Consider the following 17,311-nt stretch of genomic DNA (forward strand, 5'->3'; position numbering starts at 1 on the left):
GTGTTTCTACGAACTTGCACTAGAGCTGGCATGCGTTCATGCGGAACACCGCAAGATAAAGAGTTATGAGTGAAATGAAGTTTGTGCAGGTCTACACAGTGCTAAATCTTTCTCCGGGTCATGACCTGACTCTCCGAGCATCTTCTTCTCTCTCTCAGGCTAATTTTGTGTTGCCACACAAAATTCTGTCAATCTAACCAACGTTTGTTATCTTATTTATATGTCGATCAACATTTTCTCAAGATGGTGGCACACACCTAAAAAAAAATCAGTCTTTCAAACGTCACACATTGATTTTGTGAATGCAAGTCTCAAAGTTTTCCATTATTTTTGGCAGCTTTGTTCTATCGCACTCGGGAGCAAATGTCAAATTATCTTCCAAGTCATCTCCCAGCTCAAATTGCACCCAAAAACAGTTCAACGCGCCGTTTGAACCACCTCCAGTTTTCGGACATGTTACCTGTTATCTTAAGAGCTGCGGATGGACGTCGAGTTTCCTTTTTCCCCGCTTTGTGGACTGTTCTCCGGAATGAGTAGTGATGTTGTTTCTTTCTGCCAGTGGGTGGTTTTGCTCAACTTGACGTTCCCCCCATTCATTTTTCTTCGTGGAAGTTCCTGTTCCGATTCTTTTAACGTCCATTTGAAATCCAGGTCAGTTCTGATACAATACAATACATATTGATTTATATGGCGCTTTCGCAACAACTGAAGCTATAACAAAGCGCTTAACATGGACAATTATCATATACAGGAACGATGAGTTACATTGTACTTGCAGATTCACTCCAATAAAACAGCTTGTTTGAAGAGTTTACTTTTTTCCTTTCAGAATTAAAGTGCTTAGAGAGGTTAGGCCCGGGATGTAACAGGTGCAGCGTCGCGAGGTTGATTTGAAATTCTGTGCATGCTCAGTTTGCATCGTGTGCTGAGGGCAGACATTACTAGTCAAACGAGGCATTACTCGACCACCAGACACGGTAATCACACAGGCAAATATGATTTGCTCATATCATTACAAACGATTTCGACAATCATCCACAACGGCAAATATAAATAAGTAGATTGATAAATAAATAGATCGATAAATAAAAATAAATAGATTGATAAATAAATAACGGCAGGAATTGAGGCCAACAGACTGAAAAATTATCAGAAATTGCCACGAATAATATTCCATTGGGTTTATAATGAACTGCTCTATTTATCAACAAAAGTCAAAGTTGTGCTCATATAAAGTGATTTAATTGGATAACTCCTCTGTTTGTACCAAAACTAGAACATCAGTTTTTGTAATAAAATGTGCTCCAAATATACTGTACAATAATAAATATTTGTCAATCAGATTTTTTACAGAAAAGTCAGAGCAGAAACTAGTGTAAATGTGAATCTCTATGGCTCAGCCTCGCGTCTCTGCCTCGGTCCTTGTCCCTCTCGCTGGTCCAGAGAGCCTCTCGCTCGCTGCCTCTGCCGTTGTGGTCCTCGTGGTCCTCCGTGGAATGCTGGTGCGGCCTACGGTGTCCGTAGTCCTCATCGCGGTGATGATGATGATGATGATGGTTATGATGGCGGCGGGTAATGTGGTGAGAGCGTCCATCGTCCTCCACCTCATCGTATTCTTCCTCGCCTTCAGGCTTGTGATTGTGAGTGGCCTCCGTTCTGCGATGGTGGTGGTGATGATGATGATGGCGGTGGTGGTGAGAGTGCTGGGCTTGCTTAGTTTCACTACATAATAGACGCTCCTCCTCATCATCCTCTCGTCGACCCTTATCGGGTTTCCGCTGGGCTGAAGAGGGGGGCTCCTGGCTGGACAGGTTGTCGTCGGGACCCTTCCTCTTGGACCCGGCTGGCTTCTTGTTCTGTTGCTCGTCCTGGCAAAATAAACGGCAACAATCACATTTTTGTAGATGTGTATTTATTATCATCGCTTTTACGCTGAATTTATTTCTCAAATATGAGGTCCCTTTTGTATTTAAAAACAAATTCAAAATACTATATGGGTAACTTTCTTTCTTGTTATTGTTTTGTTGATTAGTTGTTTTCTTGTTGAATAATGTTCACATTTACAAAAGAATGTGATACAAATTGGCCATAAGGCGATTCTGTATTCAAATGTTCAATTTCAAACGGTTTTATATGTTTTAAAAAGAATAAAGATGCAAGTTACAAAAAAATAAAATTATTTTGAGGCTACACGTCAAATGAAACTGCTCCAAAAATACAAATTACAGTAAAGTCTCGTTATATCGATATTCTCGGGAGTCGGAAAAAATATCGATATAACCAATCCTGCGGCATGTAAATGTTCTCCTTGCGTTCATAGAAATAGTATTGTAATAAGCAGTACTATCGATATAACCGATATCGATATAACGATACTTTACTGTAATATAAATTATTATTGATTGCCGCCTGTCGTGAGTGGATAGAGAATCCGCTTCACAGCTCCTACAAACTATTCCAACTTTTTTTTCTTTCTAATTTCTGTTTGGTAAGTTTAATGAAGTTGAGGATGGGAGCCAGAGGAGGCTAAACAATTGACACACACTGCAGGGGGGATGATTCGTCACTCACCAGAAAATGTCACTTTCCAGTGGAGGAGTAGGATGATGGGGAGAAATATAAGATGGAGGAATGGAGAAATCAGACGGAAGATGGAGGAATTGATTCAAAAGGCCATGAAAATATAAGCACTTTGGGTATACAGTGATACCTTGGCTTACAAACTTAATTGGTTCCCAGAAAGTGCGTGTAAGGCGAAAAGTGTGTATTCCAAACATTAATTTCCCATAGGAAACCAGTAAAATGAGAATAATCTGTTCCCATGTCCCCATAAAACATAATTTTCTACTAAATAAGCTTTAAAACTACACCGAATATACCTTATTTTATGTATAATAAATGTGCTATGGTATTGTAATTACAGAAATAAACTGTACTGTATAATAGTCATTTTATTTACCTTTGTGATGGTTGTTGATGGCTTGATGGGAGGGAAAGTCACATTACATAAGGACTGTAGGAAGGAGGCCTATCTTTCATATTCTTATGCCCTGGAACGGACTTCTCTTCCTGTGTAATGAAAATCCGGTTCAACATTTTTTTCCAAAAAAGGCTGGTTTCATCAGAATTAAACACTTGATGAGGAATGTAGCCTTCTTCTTGCGCCATCTTGGTGGAATGATTCCTCATAGGCTTTGGCAGCTTTATTGTCAGAACTGGCTGCCTCACCATTACAAATGACACTATGAATCCCTGTACAGCACTTCAAGTTGTCGAATCATCCGTGGCTAGCCTTGAAATCATCAATGGATGATGAACGTCCAGGTTGCCTCTTGACGATATCTGAGTGAAGTTGCAGTGCTTTCTCTGCGATAATTTGACCCAGTTCGTCATCAATTGTGTTCTGTTTGGTTGGGTTGATAGCTTTTTGCATCAAGTGTCTTAAGGAGCTCTGCGTTGTACATCTTGGAAGTTGTGATATTGCAACAGCAACAGATGCAGGCAGACATACTAGAAACTTCATTAATAGCTGGTTCCCTTGCTTGTCTTTTCATTTCAAATTGAACTGATGGCTTGTGCGGGTTTTTTGTGGAGCCTGATTGATGGGACATTTTAACCTTGCAGTCTAAACTATGCCTATGAACTATCAAAGTTGAAACGAGTGCAAATTTCACAGTTTTCTATCCATTGTGTCACCTTTTTTTGTCATTTCTTTGTTAATGTGGTCACTCCCCTCCTCAATGCTGCATGTGTCGTGCTGCGCGTGTCCCTTCCTTCCTCTACCACGGATCGTGATCAATCACATGCGACTTTAACCAAAGACTGCGGGTGGGGAATAGAGGGAAAAAAAAGCTGGCTACCATTTCCACCTTCGTTCACTTCAGAGATCCGGCTCCAAGAACCGGCTCGCCAGCGAACGACACATCACTCATTGTGGCACTCCGTGTGTTTCCCGAAAAATAGTTTGTCTGCCAAGATTATATTCTCACGAATTTAACGTTCTTAAGGCGAAAAGTTCGTGAGCTAAAGTGTTCGTAAACCGAGGTATCACTGTATTTAACATACGATGTGTGTGTTGGGTGTGGTTGGGATATGTTATGACCGACATGAAAGTGCCCTCAAATAGAACCGACCGGTGCGATGGTGGGACCAACGGGCAGTGTGTTCTCGGCAAGCTTTGCCACCAGATTGTTGGTGGCCTCCATCTCGGGTGGATGTGTGGCTCTCCAGTAGGACTCCAGATAGTCGGCGATGTGCTCGCAAGCGTCCATCAGCTGATTCTCGTCCAAGATGACGTCGAACATTTCCTAGTGGGGGGGACCAAGAAGTAAACAGAAAAAAATACACAGTGAGAATGAAGAAATGTCAAAAGTCACTTGATTTGAAACACCTGTCAAAAAAATAATCAAATTCCAATGCAATATTTGAACATGAAATAGTGAGTGAAAATCTAATAAAAAGAGGCTTCAAACTAGTATATGCCCCTTCCAGTTCACATTTGCTATCAAAATAAACATAAAACAAAAATTCTTATTTTTTATATATACAATTATATACTTCCTGTGGTTCAGGTCTCACCTCTGTTTCTGCATTTAACTTCAATTGCTTATAGACACTCCCCTACTTACGAACATTTGAGTCACGAACAACGGTACACATGAACATTGTTGTTGTAAGATTTTGTTGTACATGTACATATCCTTATAGAATATACATTTTATTAAATGCTTATTTTTCAGTGCAAACTAATCCATGTTACTTATACAAGCCTTAAAGGACAACCGACACCATTTTTTTTGTTTCCTCACTGACATCAGAAAAACGTTTTATAGCATCTAAAATAGCCAAAACATGCAGGCTGATATTTTTAGTCAAATGAATAACACCAATAAAAATGAGTTAAAGTGTCCCAAAACTACTTCAAAATGACCTCGGGATGGCGAGTTTCAGAGGTCCCGCCCCCTTGTTCGTGATGTCACGCCAGAACATCTTGTCTTGCTCTAGAATCAAAACAATGGCTTCAGATTCGGATAAGATGCTTTCTTGTTACTCATCCAGTTATGAATATGATTCAAATATTTATGAAGAGGAAAGCATAAAAGTTTGCAATCGATTAAAGAAGTCCTTCCGTCTCATTTTGAGGCGTCTGGACTCCAATGTAGCGTCCCAGAAAATGCACAAGATGGCGCCCAAGCGCCGTCGGAAATGGGCTGATTTGTCTGCTGGGAATTTGTGTCAACTGGTATCAAATATTAGTCTTGGTGTAACACACAACGATTCACCATCGCTTTATGTGTTTTCCTTCTAATTTCGACGCGGATCAACACGAAGTTTTCAGACAAACAAAGTACCCAAATGCATTGTGTGTTGGTTTCTCTGTCAGGGGCGTTCCAGACGTGACGTCACGTCAGGCATCGTCATCAACTCGAAAACAAGACTTCCTGAATATTCAGCGCGAGTCTTAAAACGTAAAATATAGTTATATGCAGTGGAATCTTTGTAAAAATACGCTCAGTAGAAGTCATTTGAAGCCATTTTACAAATTTTGGACACAACTTGTCCGGAGACGTCGGTTGTCCTTTAAACATTTAACGCCTTAATGGCTTAAATAAGTATGTTTAAGGCTTATATAAGTATGTTTACAATTACTTTACCCAGCCACCACGACACTTCTGATTTTACAGAACTCCATCGTCTACTCATATTTGGCCCAAAGATTGCGGCGCTCACCGGCGGACACTGGGCCAGCTTGTCTGCAGCTACCAACTGAACATTGAGGTGTTTGGTTTGAGACTTTCCCCTGGTCTTGATCAGCCTGGTCAACACCTGTAGAAAATTAGATACTGTTTTGTGAATTCATGGGCCTTGAGATAAATAAGAGTTTAAAGAACACACAGAAAAAGTCAGATCTCAAATCCTCTCTTTGATATGAAAATAGTAGAAATGATATTGAGAAATGTTTATGAAATAGTCGCACTTCATTGATTTGCTTTTGCCAATCTGGGGTGGAATCAGCAACTTGAACAGGGAATGTCAGTATTCCTTCTCCCCAGCCACTTCATCCAGGTTTCTTAGGGGACTCCCAAGGCGTTGTAGGGCTCAAGACGTTCTTAAAAATGTATCTTGTGTCACTCCACGGGCTTTCTCCTGGTGGAATGTGCCCAGATTGCCTCACCAAGTACCCGAGCCACTTCATCTGGCTTTCTCCTGGTGGAATGTGCCCAGATTGCCTCACCAAGTACACCGAGCCACTTCATCTGGCTTCTCTCAGGAACACAGCGGCTACTTTTCACCCCGCATGGGTGACAGAGTTATTCCACTTATCTGTTAAGGATCCTTTAAGGAATCTGGTCACCAAAAGGCACCAGCCACCTTTAGGCCACGTCAACAATGGAGTCCTGGAACCACTTCGACTCAATGTGACACTCCACCTCCCCCCGGGATGAAGCAAAATCTGCTGGAGGTGGGATTCTGCATTTGTAGCAAAGCCTCACAATAGATTTAGGTCTGGTAGTTGAAACCGGCATCTCAACCACCAGCAGAGCCAACACACTATAAGGGGTGCTAATCAGTTTATAGCACCAACGAAGCTTTTGAAATAGCGTCTGACCGGTGGCTCGGGGCGTACAACTTTTACGTCGGGCGTACAACTTTCAAAACGTCTTCGCCCCGGATGCCCGACAACTTCAAGAAAAAAAAAGCTATTTTTTTTCAAATCAAACATTTTTTTTATTCAATAACGCAGAAGCCACAAACAAACCGCTTTGAGCCACGTGGACTGCACTTTCTCAGCGCTTTCAAAACTCTCAAGTACACTTTTCAGTCAGGGTGTAGTCAGAATATGCAAATTGGCAAACAAACATTCGTTTGTCAATTTGCATACTCGGCACTAGCAGCCAATCAAAAGCCTGCTTCTGACTACACCCTGACTGAAAAGTGTACTTGAGAGTTTTGAAAGCCGCCGAGAAAGTGGAGTCCATGTAGCTTTGAGCAGACAACACAATGCAAACGTGGCATCACCATGACGACAAACGACAACTGGAGCAAAATCTTCAGCAAGGGATATTTAGTATAAATCAAGCATGGGAGCATTTGTGGTCGGTACTTCCTGTATTTAAAAAAATCCTTTATACTTCGCAACAATGTTTTTTTTTTGATTAGTCGTCTTATTGTGTTTCAAGTTGTGAAAAATGGGGCAGGCAACTTTATGGCCGGGCCGGCAACCTTTCACAGTTGTCTGCCCGGATGTCCACTAACTTTTTGTCATGAGTTTCAGACACTGCGCCAACGCTCTCGCGGTCACAAGTCCGATGACACGACTACTACATCAATCATGGGCTCGGGCAGTTCTCGTGACAAGTGCATATATGGACACCTGTTCATGATTGACCATCTGCGATGAACACAAGATGGAGTTTACCTTTGGAGAGGAAATCTTGACATAGACGAGGATCGGCGCCAAGGAGGTCTTGGACACCTGTAAGGGGTGGTTGACTGTGTCTGCATCTAGTACCACCAGCTGTAAACTGCGGGCCAGTTCAAATATGCGTTCTACCTCCCCCTGGATCTGGGCTGCAAACGGAGAAAATGTTCTGTGTTATTTTTCGGAATTAGCATTTCAAAGGTGTACTGTGTGGATTATAATCTAGGTTAAATTAATCGATTCATTAACTCATTCAATGCTATTCACGAATTTATTCGGGAATTGAAAATATGACGTGGAGCGCCATTCTTGAAAATTTTCGGGTTTTGGGTTTTTTTCGCGGGCGGGTGGGGGGCAAAAACGGCGTTTATCAATTAACTGTATTATCATGATTATTATTATTATTATTATTGAAGCACTGGTCAGACCTCTAGCAATGTTTTTTTTCCCTTCCACGAGGGGGCAGAATTTGCCTTTTGTCCATGGTAGCGCTTTGTTAAGCAGTTGTTAAAGCACTATTTCAATCAATAATTATGCATCGTATTGTATTTTGTACAGCTGTCCCCATTTCAAACTCAGATAACTCCAGACCCATACAACTTATAAAATTACTCTTTTTTTCTGATGAAAAAGAGAGTCTAATATTTCTAATGCTGTATTGAATGTTTATGTAGACCTAAAACTCAATATTCTGTGGGTCCTGCAATTTGAGTGAAAATGACAAAACCCCTGGCACAGGAGTGGACACATTTTTGCACCTCTAGCAGTGAATGAGTTAATTAACCAACAAATTAATCGATGGATTAATCAATCAATTTGTTTATTTATTTATTGAATGACTGGACAAGACATGGAAGAGCGCTGGGGATGAAGGAGCATTTAAACAATGATAATATGGAAATGCAGTTTTTTACATACCAGCAGCATCTGTGACAAAAAAAAGAAATGAAGACAGCAGGTCAGATTTTTTTAAAGAGGAAAGTTACACTCAGTAGGAGCCAATTTGAGTCTAATTTTTTTTAATTACCTAAATTGGAACGAGTGTTGGTACGGTCAATTAAGGCTTTTTTCCCCGGGTTGTTCAGTATGGAACGCTTAGCCAGAGAGATGTCCGCCGTCACCCGCGTGATTGTGATTCTGTGGGGAAAGAAATAAAACTAATAATAATTCAGAATTAATATACAGAGTGAGGCAGGGAGTGGGGGGTTTGGTTTACAACAGAACCGACAAAAGTGATTTTGAAGTTACAATCTGCGCTGTCGCCGGGTAGGAATGGACCCCAAAGGACTTTGATGCCGCATTGAACTAACCTGCCTTGGAATCGATGTTTCAAAAAGTCAAAAAGGGCTTTTTGCATCATGTCCGTTACCTGGAACAAAAGGAAAGGGCAATGAAGTGGCATAGAAAAGCTATTCAATAAAGTGTCGGGGGCAGGGACTAAAAGAGTGAATTTTAAAGGGTGTGTCTCACCTCTAAGCCCTTTAGCGACGGTCCCATAAGAACCACAGGACGCATGGTGGGCACCACGTCGTACATGGACACCTGCTCCCCCTGCGCCCAAATCAAAAGATACACTTTGATGGGATTTGATTGGATTGGACTGTACAGTGATACCTCGGTTTTCGACCATAATCCGTTTCAGAATCGGTTCGAAAACCGATTTGATCAAAAACCAAAACAGCACTTTCCATTAAAATCAGTGTAAAAAATCTTAATCCGTTCAAAGTCTAGAAAACAACTTTTTAACTATTTCATCGCATAAACCGGATAAAAACTTAAAAATAGAGCAGGTCATGTGTAAAATTCTATAAAAACAAACTTTTATTGTCACCAATTTTCTTTTTGCCACGGGGCATGTTGGCATCTATCCCAGCTGTCTTTGGGCAAACACAGGGCACACTAACTTTTCAAACCATCCTCTGCTTGCTTTAAAATCATACTATTCAGGAGATCTTAACCAAATATGTCTGCATTTTCGCAAAAATAAAACAACAACAATATTAATGCGTCGGTCACAATGAGGAAGACGTGACATCTAAGGAAGTGACGTATAAGGAAGCGGAGGGTAGTCGAGTGATGCATTCAGATGCACTCAGTTTGGTTGAAAACCAAATTTCGGTTGTATACCGTGGCATAAAAAAGATGACATTTTTGGTTGAAATCCGAATGGGATGAGAACCAAGACGTTTGAAAACTGAGGTTTGACTGTATTTTGAAACAGTGCCATGCGATGGATTCGTTTACCCCCAAAGAAGAAATTATCCATCCTGTTAAAAAGAAAAATAACAGACTCACCGGCTTCTTTTTCACCTGCTGATTAGCTGTTGAAGACAGAAAGTATACGATTAGATGGTGTCACATGCCATACATCCACCAAAGCTCCATTCTCACCTTGCGATGGAGGCGTGTATTTCTTGGAGTTCATATCATGAGCTATTTGCGACGATGCTTTGCTGAATCAACAAAGATTCGATTGGAGTACATTTGACAGCACTTTGAAAGTCAACTTGGGTGAACGACGACGTACTTGGCTAAAGCCTTGGCCGCCTTCCTGGCCTGGACTTCTCTCCTGATCAGGATTGTTTCCAAGTTGACCGGACTGGGGATGAAGCCCACCACACTGTCCTCCTTCACAGGTCGGCCGATCCACCATTCGTTGTTAAATTTCTGTGAATGCATTGAGTGGCGCTGCTGTGAGCACAAAGTTCAGATACGAAGCATGCATGGTGGCAAGGTCGCCCAAGTTACTTCATAACAAGCAGAATTTTGGGCTGATATAACTTCTTAACATTTTAAAAAAATGTTTATTTCAACTCTAAGCTGAATAAGGCAAAACTAAATATAGACTTGACACAGGGCATTTAAAGCAAACATATACTGTAGCTTTTGCTATCTGGATGCTAGCATACAACTATGGGGTGGTGGCGTGACCCTTTAACTATTTCATTGCCAGACGTGCAAAAATGTGTGCACTCCAGTGCCAGGGTTTTTGTCATTTTTACTCAAGTTGCAGGGCCCACAGAATACAGTAAAGTCTCGAATTTCTATGCACGCACGGAGAAAATTACATGCAAACAGGGTCGGATATATTGAGTTTTAGAACAATATAAACATTAAATGCAGCGTAAGAAACCTTAGACACTGTTATGTCATCACAAAAAAAGAGTTAATTAAATATAATTAAGTTATATGGGTCTGGAGTTATATGACCTTGAAATGGGGGCAAAAGGCAAAAACTACCACAAAACATTACCAGAGGTCTGACCAGTGCTTTATCGGCACCCCCTCACAACAAAAAACAAAACCTGAACAAATTCTGAAATGGGTCTTCACGTCATAGTTTCAATTCCCGAATACATTCGTGAATGGCAGTGAATGAGGTAAGCAACAGATTTTTGAACACAAACAGTGCTGCAACATGTGGAAAAACCATGTAATTCTCACAGACATATATTCTTCACAAAGACTGACTGATGTTACTTCTGCACTGAGAAGTTTAGAGATGAGACTACAGGACTTAAAATCAGCAGCTCCTGTATTTTGTTTTTCTACTTCTTTCTTTCCGTTCCTCTTCCTTTCATAACTTTGCTGCTGTGAAATGTACATTTCTCCACTGCAAGACAAATAAATATACATCCAATCCAATCCAAATAATTGTTTGTCTGACTTTCTGCCCGATGAAGAAAATTTGACCAAAACTGTTAGATTCTGTATTGCTATATTTAATTATGTCATGTATGAATATTATAGGTCACATTAAAAAACACATGATGCATTTTATTTTCTGGGTAGGGGCGGGTTGGCTGGACCAGTTGAATCATATTTACATTAATTTCAAAATGGCAACTTTGATTTGAGATACGTTTTTTTTTAAGTAAAGAGCAGAGTCAAGGAACTAATTAAATTCCTATCTTAAAGGACAACCGACGCCTCTGGACAAGTTATGTCCATAATTTGTATAATAAATTCAAATGACTTCTACTAAGCGTATTTTACAAAGATTCCACCGCATATAGCTATATTTTACGTTTTAAGACCCGCGCTGAATATTCAGGAAGTCTTGTTTTCGAGTTGATGATGATGCCTGACGTGACGTCACTAAAGGAACGCCCCTGACCGAGAAAGCGACACACAATGCATTTTGGGTACTTTGTTTGGTCTGAAACTTTGTGTTGATCTGCGTCGAAATTAGAAGGAAAACACATAAATAACATGATGGTGAATCGTTGTGTGTTGCGCCAAAATTACTATTTGATACAAGTTAACACACATTCCCGGCAGACAAATCAGTCCATTTCCAACGGAGCTTGGGCACCATATTGTGCATTTTCTGGGACGCTACATTGCAGTCCTGACGGCTCGAATAGATATGGGAGGACTTCTTTAATCAATTGCAAACATTTATGCTTTCCTCTTCAGAACTATTTGAATCATGTTCATAACTGGATGAGTAACAAGAAAGCATCTTCTCTGAATCTGAAGCCATTGTTTTGATTCTAGAGCAAGGCGTCCTGGTGTGACGCCATGAACAAGGGGGCGGGACCTTCTGAAACTGAAACTTTCTGAGGCCATTTTGAAGTAGTTTTGGGACACTTTAAGTCATTCTTATTGGTGTTTTGCATTTGACTAAAAATATCAGCCTGCGTGTTTTGGCTATTTTAGATGCTATAAAACGTTTTTCTGATGTCTGTTAGGAAACAAAAAAATGGTGTCGGTTGTCCTTTAAGGCACTGTTTTACCAGTGGGAAAAATACAGAACGATTGTTTCCAACCTCTTTGACATGGAGGAAATCTCGGGCCTCAAATGTGATGGCCTGGCCCGGCACTGGCACGTTGTCGTCATCTGCTGGCGTGTAGGAGAAGTTGCAGCGTACGGCGAAAGCCACGGGTCGGTACTAAGGACACAGATGGACATAAATCCACTAATGAATTGATTTTTTTTTCATAAATTACAATTTTTCATCAGGCCAAGAGATTATCTGAAGGCTGCAGTGGGTCTGACACACCTGTGCTTTCTCCAATTGAACTTGGGCATTTCTCTCCTCAACCGCGTCCGAGTCGTGACGCTCTCCCTGAAAGAGGACACAACCGCATTCATTATTCCTCTGCTTCGATTAAAAAGTACCCAGGAATAAGCAACTTTCATGAAATAACGTATTCAACTACAATTAAGAAAAGGTTGCAACCCCATTTGGGTATTTTATAAAAGGTTTAAAAAAATAATCAAGATGGTCCATAAATAAAGGGCCTCTCTTGCTCTCTGCGGGTCAGGATTGTGTCACAGCGAAGAGATTAAGATAGCATGTGCCAATCCGGGATTTAAAAAGAGAGAAAGAGAGAGAAAGATAGGAATGACTCTATTTCAGCCATTACAGAAGACATACAATAGCTGTGCGCTGTTATTATTTTTATCTTGAACTTTATGGTTTTTTTTGAGGCGCTTCATTTCCAGTCAATGATGATCAGAATATATTGTGAGCAATGGGCGAATGTACTGTAAAAAAAAAACATGATTTTTGCAAGCATGCAATGTAAATTGAGTAAAGTAAGACTTGATTTATGATGGGAGGGAGTTCAAGTTACAAGTAAATAAAATAATGACAGTATTTTCCGGTGTATAAGGAGCACCGAAGTACAAGGTGCACCCCCAATGAATGGTGGATGTTCAAACTTTTTCCATATATAAGGCGCACCTTCAATGAAGGAAAAACTATTTCCAAAAATATAATTTATTTGGTCTTGTTCTGTAAAAGTGTTTAACGTTTCTATGTGAACCTTTATATGTGTGTTTTTCTTAAAATTGTAGTCAATATAATGTTTTGTCATTATCACTTCCGCTTCCGTGTCATGTGTTTCAATGAACGAGAGTAAGGTGAGAGAGACAGAACCAGAGTAACTGCTAGAGAGAGAGAACGACAGGCTAAAGTCTACGTCAAAGTTTATCTACTTTCGGTTAATAAGGTGCACACGGTACGTATTAATTTGCTTATTTATTGTATGTCTTGTCGAACTTATTGTAATGTCGTCGTTTCAATGTCCTATCTAGTTTTCACGGTGTTCCAAGTGTTTCACAATAAACGTTGTGACATCAGTACGAAGCGTCATCCTTGACCGGGGTAGATGCATAAATATATAAAAGTTTACCAAATATATGACACACCACATTAAAAGGCACAACAGTAGGGCTTGCGGTTACGCACTACTTTTTCTTTACAGTTACATGTATTAAATATGATTTTTTTCTACTTGCACTATGTACAGATCTTTTTATGAAATATTTTTGCGCAGTTACACAGATCATGAAGTTAAACCAAAAAAAAGAACATGCGCTTCCCGTTACAGTATGGAGTGGCCCATTGGTACTTAACTCTTTCACTGCCAATCACACATTTATTTGGGAATTGAAAATATAACAGAGCGCGATTCGCAAATTTATTCAGGCTTTGTTGTTTCATGCTTAGATGGCGATAAAGCGCTGACCAGACCTTTGGCAATGATTTTCCCTTCTACAAGAGAGCAGCATTTCCTTTTTCCCCATGTTTGCGCTTTGTTCCAGCTTTAGTTGTTCAAGCGCTATATAAACCAATATGAATGTATTGCATTGTATTTTGGGCAGCCACCCTCATTTCAAGCTCATATAAGTCCAGACCCATAAAATTTAGGAATTAACTATTTTTTTCTGATGAAAGAAGAGAGTCTAAGGTTTCTTGCGCTCCGTTTAATTATTCAGTCCTAAAACTCAATATTCTGTAGGTCCTGGATTTCGACTGCCAATGACAAAAACCCTGGCACTGGAGTGGACACATTTTTGCACGTCTGGCAGTGAATGAGTTCAAGTGAAACTCTGAATGTTTTAGAAAGCACAGCATAACTAATTTGAACCCGCCATATTGTTGCCCCACTTCCCACCGTGGAAAGGAGAGCAGGTATCTGGGTGGAAAGACGGCATAAGAGGCTTAAAAGAGGTTCCTGACAGTCGGCCAGGTGAAGTCACGCTGCCAACTTTTCAAACATGTTCAAATGTCACGCAACATACGCAGATCACATTATGAAAACCAGTTCCTGTGATTCCTAACTGAAAGCTAGCTAACCAGTTAGCATGCTAACTAGCCATTTCATCATGTAGCCTCTCAAAGTGAGACTCAATTGAGTTGGAGGCCATCCAAGATGACTCTGAAAGAGAGGCGGAGTCCATTTTTGGCACAGTTGGTGGTAGGGCAAACAAGGACAAGCATTCGAACACAATTTGGAATCTTCAGTGAACATAACACACATATTTTGGAATGTTTCTATTTGCTCTCACAAGTCAAAGCAACTAATATGCCAGACTATTAGAGTAATGTCACTAACTTTTGATTGTATTATAGAACTCTGGGGAGACAAAGCGCGCGGTCGCCATTTTATCAACCAAATATAAAGTTGTTAATTTTTAATTTATCAGAAAGACATTTGGCAACCTGCATTCACTTGAGTGAACAAACCGAAGTACAACCCACCCTTGTAATTCAAATCAACATCAAAACCATCTCTTGCATTAATAGGCTCCATCAACTCTCGGTTCTAGACGAAGAGATTACATAACCCCTTCTACATCCACGCCTCGGTGAGAGGCCACGCGCACATTCACGCACACTGGCTGGTTTAACCAAGTCGAAGGGCCTCGCGGGGGGATTAACGGACAGTGCAACAAATGGCGCGTTCGGTGACACTTCCTGTTCTACACGTACGAACTCTCAACACATCGCGTTGAGTCATTTTACCTTTTTCTTGGGTGGCATCTCGCCTCGCAACGACCTCTGCTGTCATTCCACACGTGTCCGAGTTCGCGCTTCACCTGCGACCCCTTTTGATTGACACATACAGGACCCACTGCGTTGTAAAACCGGATGAGAATTGGTCCACGCAGTCCGGCGACACGCGTAAAAAACCTTCCTGAATTAGACAAAATTATATTAAAAAAATACTCAGGTACTCCCACGGAAACGGCACCATGCGAGGATTTAAGGAGTTGCGTGAGGATGGGGTGGGTTTCTCTTGAGAGTCTTCGGGGGTATTAAGAGCTTATTCCCCGGTGCGCATCTGTTGCGCGCGTCCGGCAGCACTGACAAGTCCGATTCGCGGTGCACGCCGGTTAAATAAACCCGCTTGTGCATGCGCATTGGGTTTGTCAGGCCCCGCACACACACGCGCGCACACACGCTGCCTACATCCAAACGTGATTCAGTGAAGCGACAGACTCAATTGGGAGATGGCATTTAATTCCCACGTGAGTGAATCCATGACAGTTCACTCAATCGTGATGACACGGTTCTAAAAAATAAGAAAGCAAAAAAAGCAAACAAAAGACTTTCCGGAGTATTTTTAAGTGGTACATTTTAATGCAACCTTGTTTTATGTCTGTTATAAGTAAAACTACAGTATTCTCTTTCAGTGTGCCATTTTAATATTGTGTGGTAATTAAAAGTAAAATAATAATAATAACAATAATAATAAATTAACAATTGAACTAAAAAAAACAAATGTTAAATGTCAAGAAAAAATACAATAAAGACATGAAAATGACGTCGAAATATTAGGAAACCACCACAACGCTCAGTGAATGAACAGGACTCAGGACAGTAAAATATGTCAGAAAATTGAGAACCTAAAATCACAATTACTTCTAGGATTACGTTTTAATCAGTATATTAATTAATTCATTCATTCATCCATTTTCCAAATCGCTTTATCCTCACTGTGGTCGCGGGTGCCCGGGGGGCCGGGGGTTACGAAAGTGTAGTTAAAGGCCTAAAAGTTATTAAAACAAATCATAAACACCAGACAATTTGAAAAAAATTAAACCGCCATCTCAACACATCGCGTGTTAAATTTAGAAAGAATCAAAAGGCGATGAGTGGATGGACATTGTGAAAAGTTCTTGCAGATAGCGACGATTGGAGCGATGATATACGGATATAAATTGCAACCATTGGAACACTCGAAGCGTGTAAGTGCTCCGCCGGCTTTCCCTTTCGCGTTAACAAGCAAGCAAGTCCCCTCGCCTCGCTTCGGCGGACAAACTCCTCGTTCGAACAATTCTGCCTTTGTGTTTAAAGTTCCACCGCCGAAGGGAACGTTTCCTCCCTTGGCAGAGGTCTTCAAGGCCGTCCTGACTGGGTCTGAGCGGTTCGCGTGGACCAAATGTTCCCACAATGAGCGCCATGGGGCGCTGGTGTACGTTAATGGGGGTAAATGTGCCGAAGAAGTAATGTTTACTGCTGGTGATGCGGCAGGATGAAGTTCCCTTGAGTCACGTGATCGCGTTTGACTCAGTCGCCGTCAGATGAATCCGCTCTCGTGTTTGCTTTGCGTATTTGACACACGATGTGTAATTTATTATGTTTAGTTTGACAGTGTATTAATCCCTCGTTTTTCGCGGTAAATGGGGACCAGGACCACCCGCGATGGACGAAAATCCGCGAAGTAGAATTATATAATAACCTACGTGATAAGGCAGAGGGGGAGTCTGGGCGGGGCTGAGAAGATGCACAGCCAATCCACATGGCAATAAACCCTGAGATATCGTGATGTCATTGGGTGACGTCAGAGCTGGGAACCAATCAAGCTACAGAGATGTACAAAACCTCAGTCAAATATCGGTAATGTACTGAAACCGCAGAGTAGCGAGGGATCGCTGTTAATTTCAACAGGGAGTGTCATTCACTGCCAGACGTGCAAAATTATGTCCCACTCCAGTGCCAGGGTTTTTGTCATTTTCAGTCATTTTCACTCAAATTCCAGGACCCACAGAATATTGTGTTTTAGGACTACATAAACATTCAATGCTCTCTTCTTGCATCAGAATAAGTTAATTGCTAAATTATATGGTTCTTGAGTTATATGAGCTAG

At 41.0% G+C, this 17,311-nt stretch overlaps 1 protein-coding gene across 1 annotated transcript; it reads right to left on the bottom strand.

Moving 5' to 3' along the window:
* Nucleotides 1–136: 136 nt before the first annotated feature.
* On the bottom strand, nt 137–15,538 carry cacnb2b (calcium voltage-gated channel auxiliary subunit beta 2b). Its single transcript, XM_089009123.1, has 13 exons — nt 15,184–15,538; nt 12,430–12,495; nt 12,196–12,318; nt 9,951–10,090; nt 9,815–9,876; nt 9,719–9,744; nt 8,894–8,974; nt 8,734–8,792; nt 8,451–8,560; nt 7,421–7,572; nt 5,731–5,826; nt 4,134–4,307; nt 137–1,868 (listed from the first exon to the last, which is right to left on the bottom strand). Exons 1-13 carry the CDS (start codon nt 15,199–15,201, stop codon nt 1,371–1,373), a joined length of 1,605 nt encoding a protein of 534 aa, XP_088865249.1. The 5' UTR covers nt 15,202–15,538; the 3' UTR covers nt 137–1,370.
* Between the last annotated feature and the right edge of the window lie 1,773 nt (nt 15,539–17,311).

The sequence above is a fragment of the Hippocampus bargibanti genome, linkage group LG11 (assembly GCF_051943395.1).
Source record: "Hippocampus bargibanti isolate YZ-2025 linkage group LG11, ASM5194339v1, whole genome shotgun sequence".
Lineage (NCBI taxonomy): Eukaryota > Metazoa > Chordata > Actinopteri > Syngnathiformes > Syngnathidae > Hippocampus > Hippocampus bargibanti.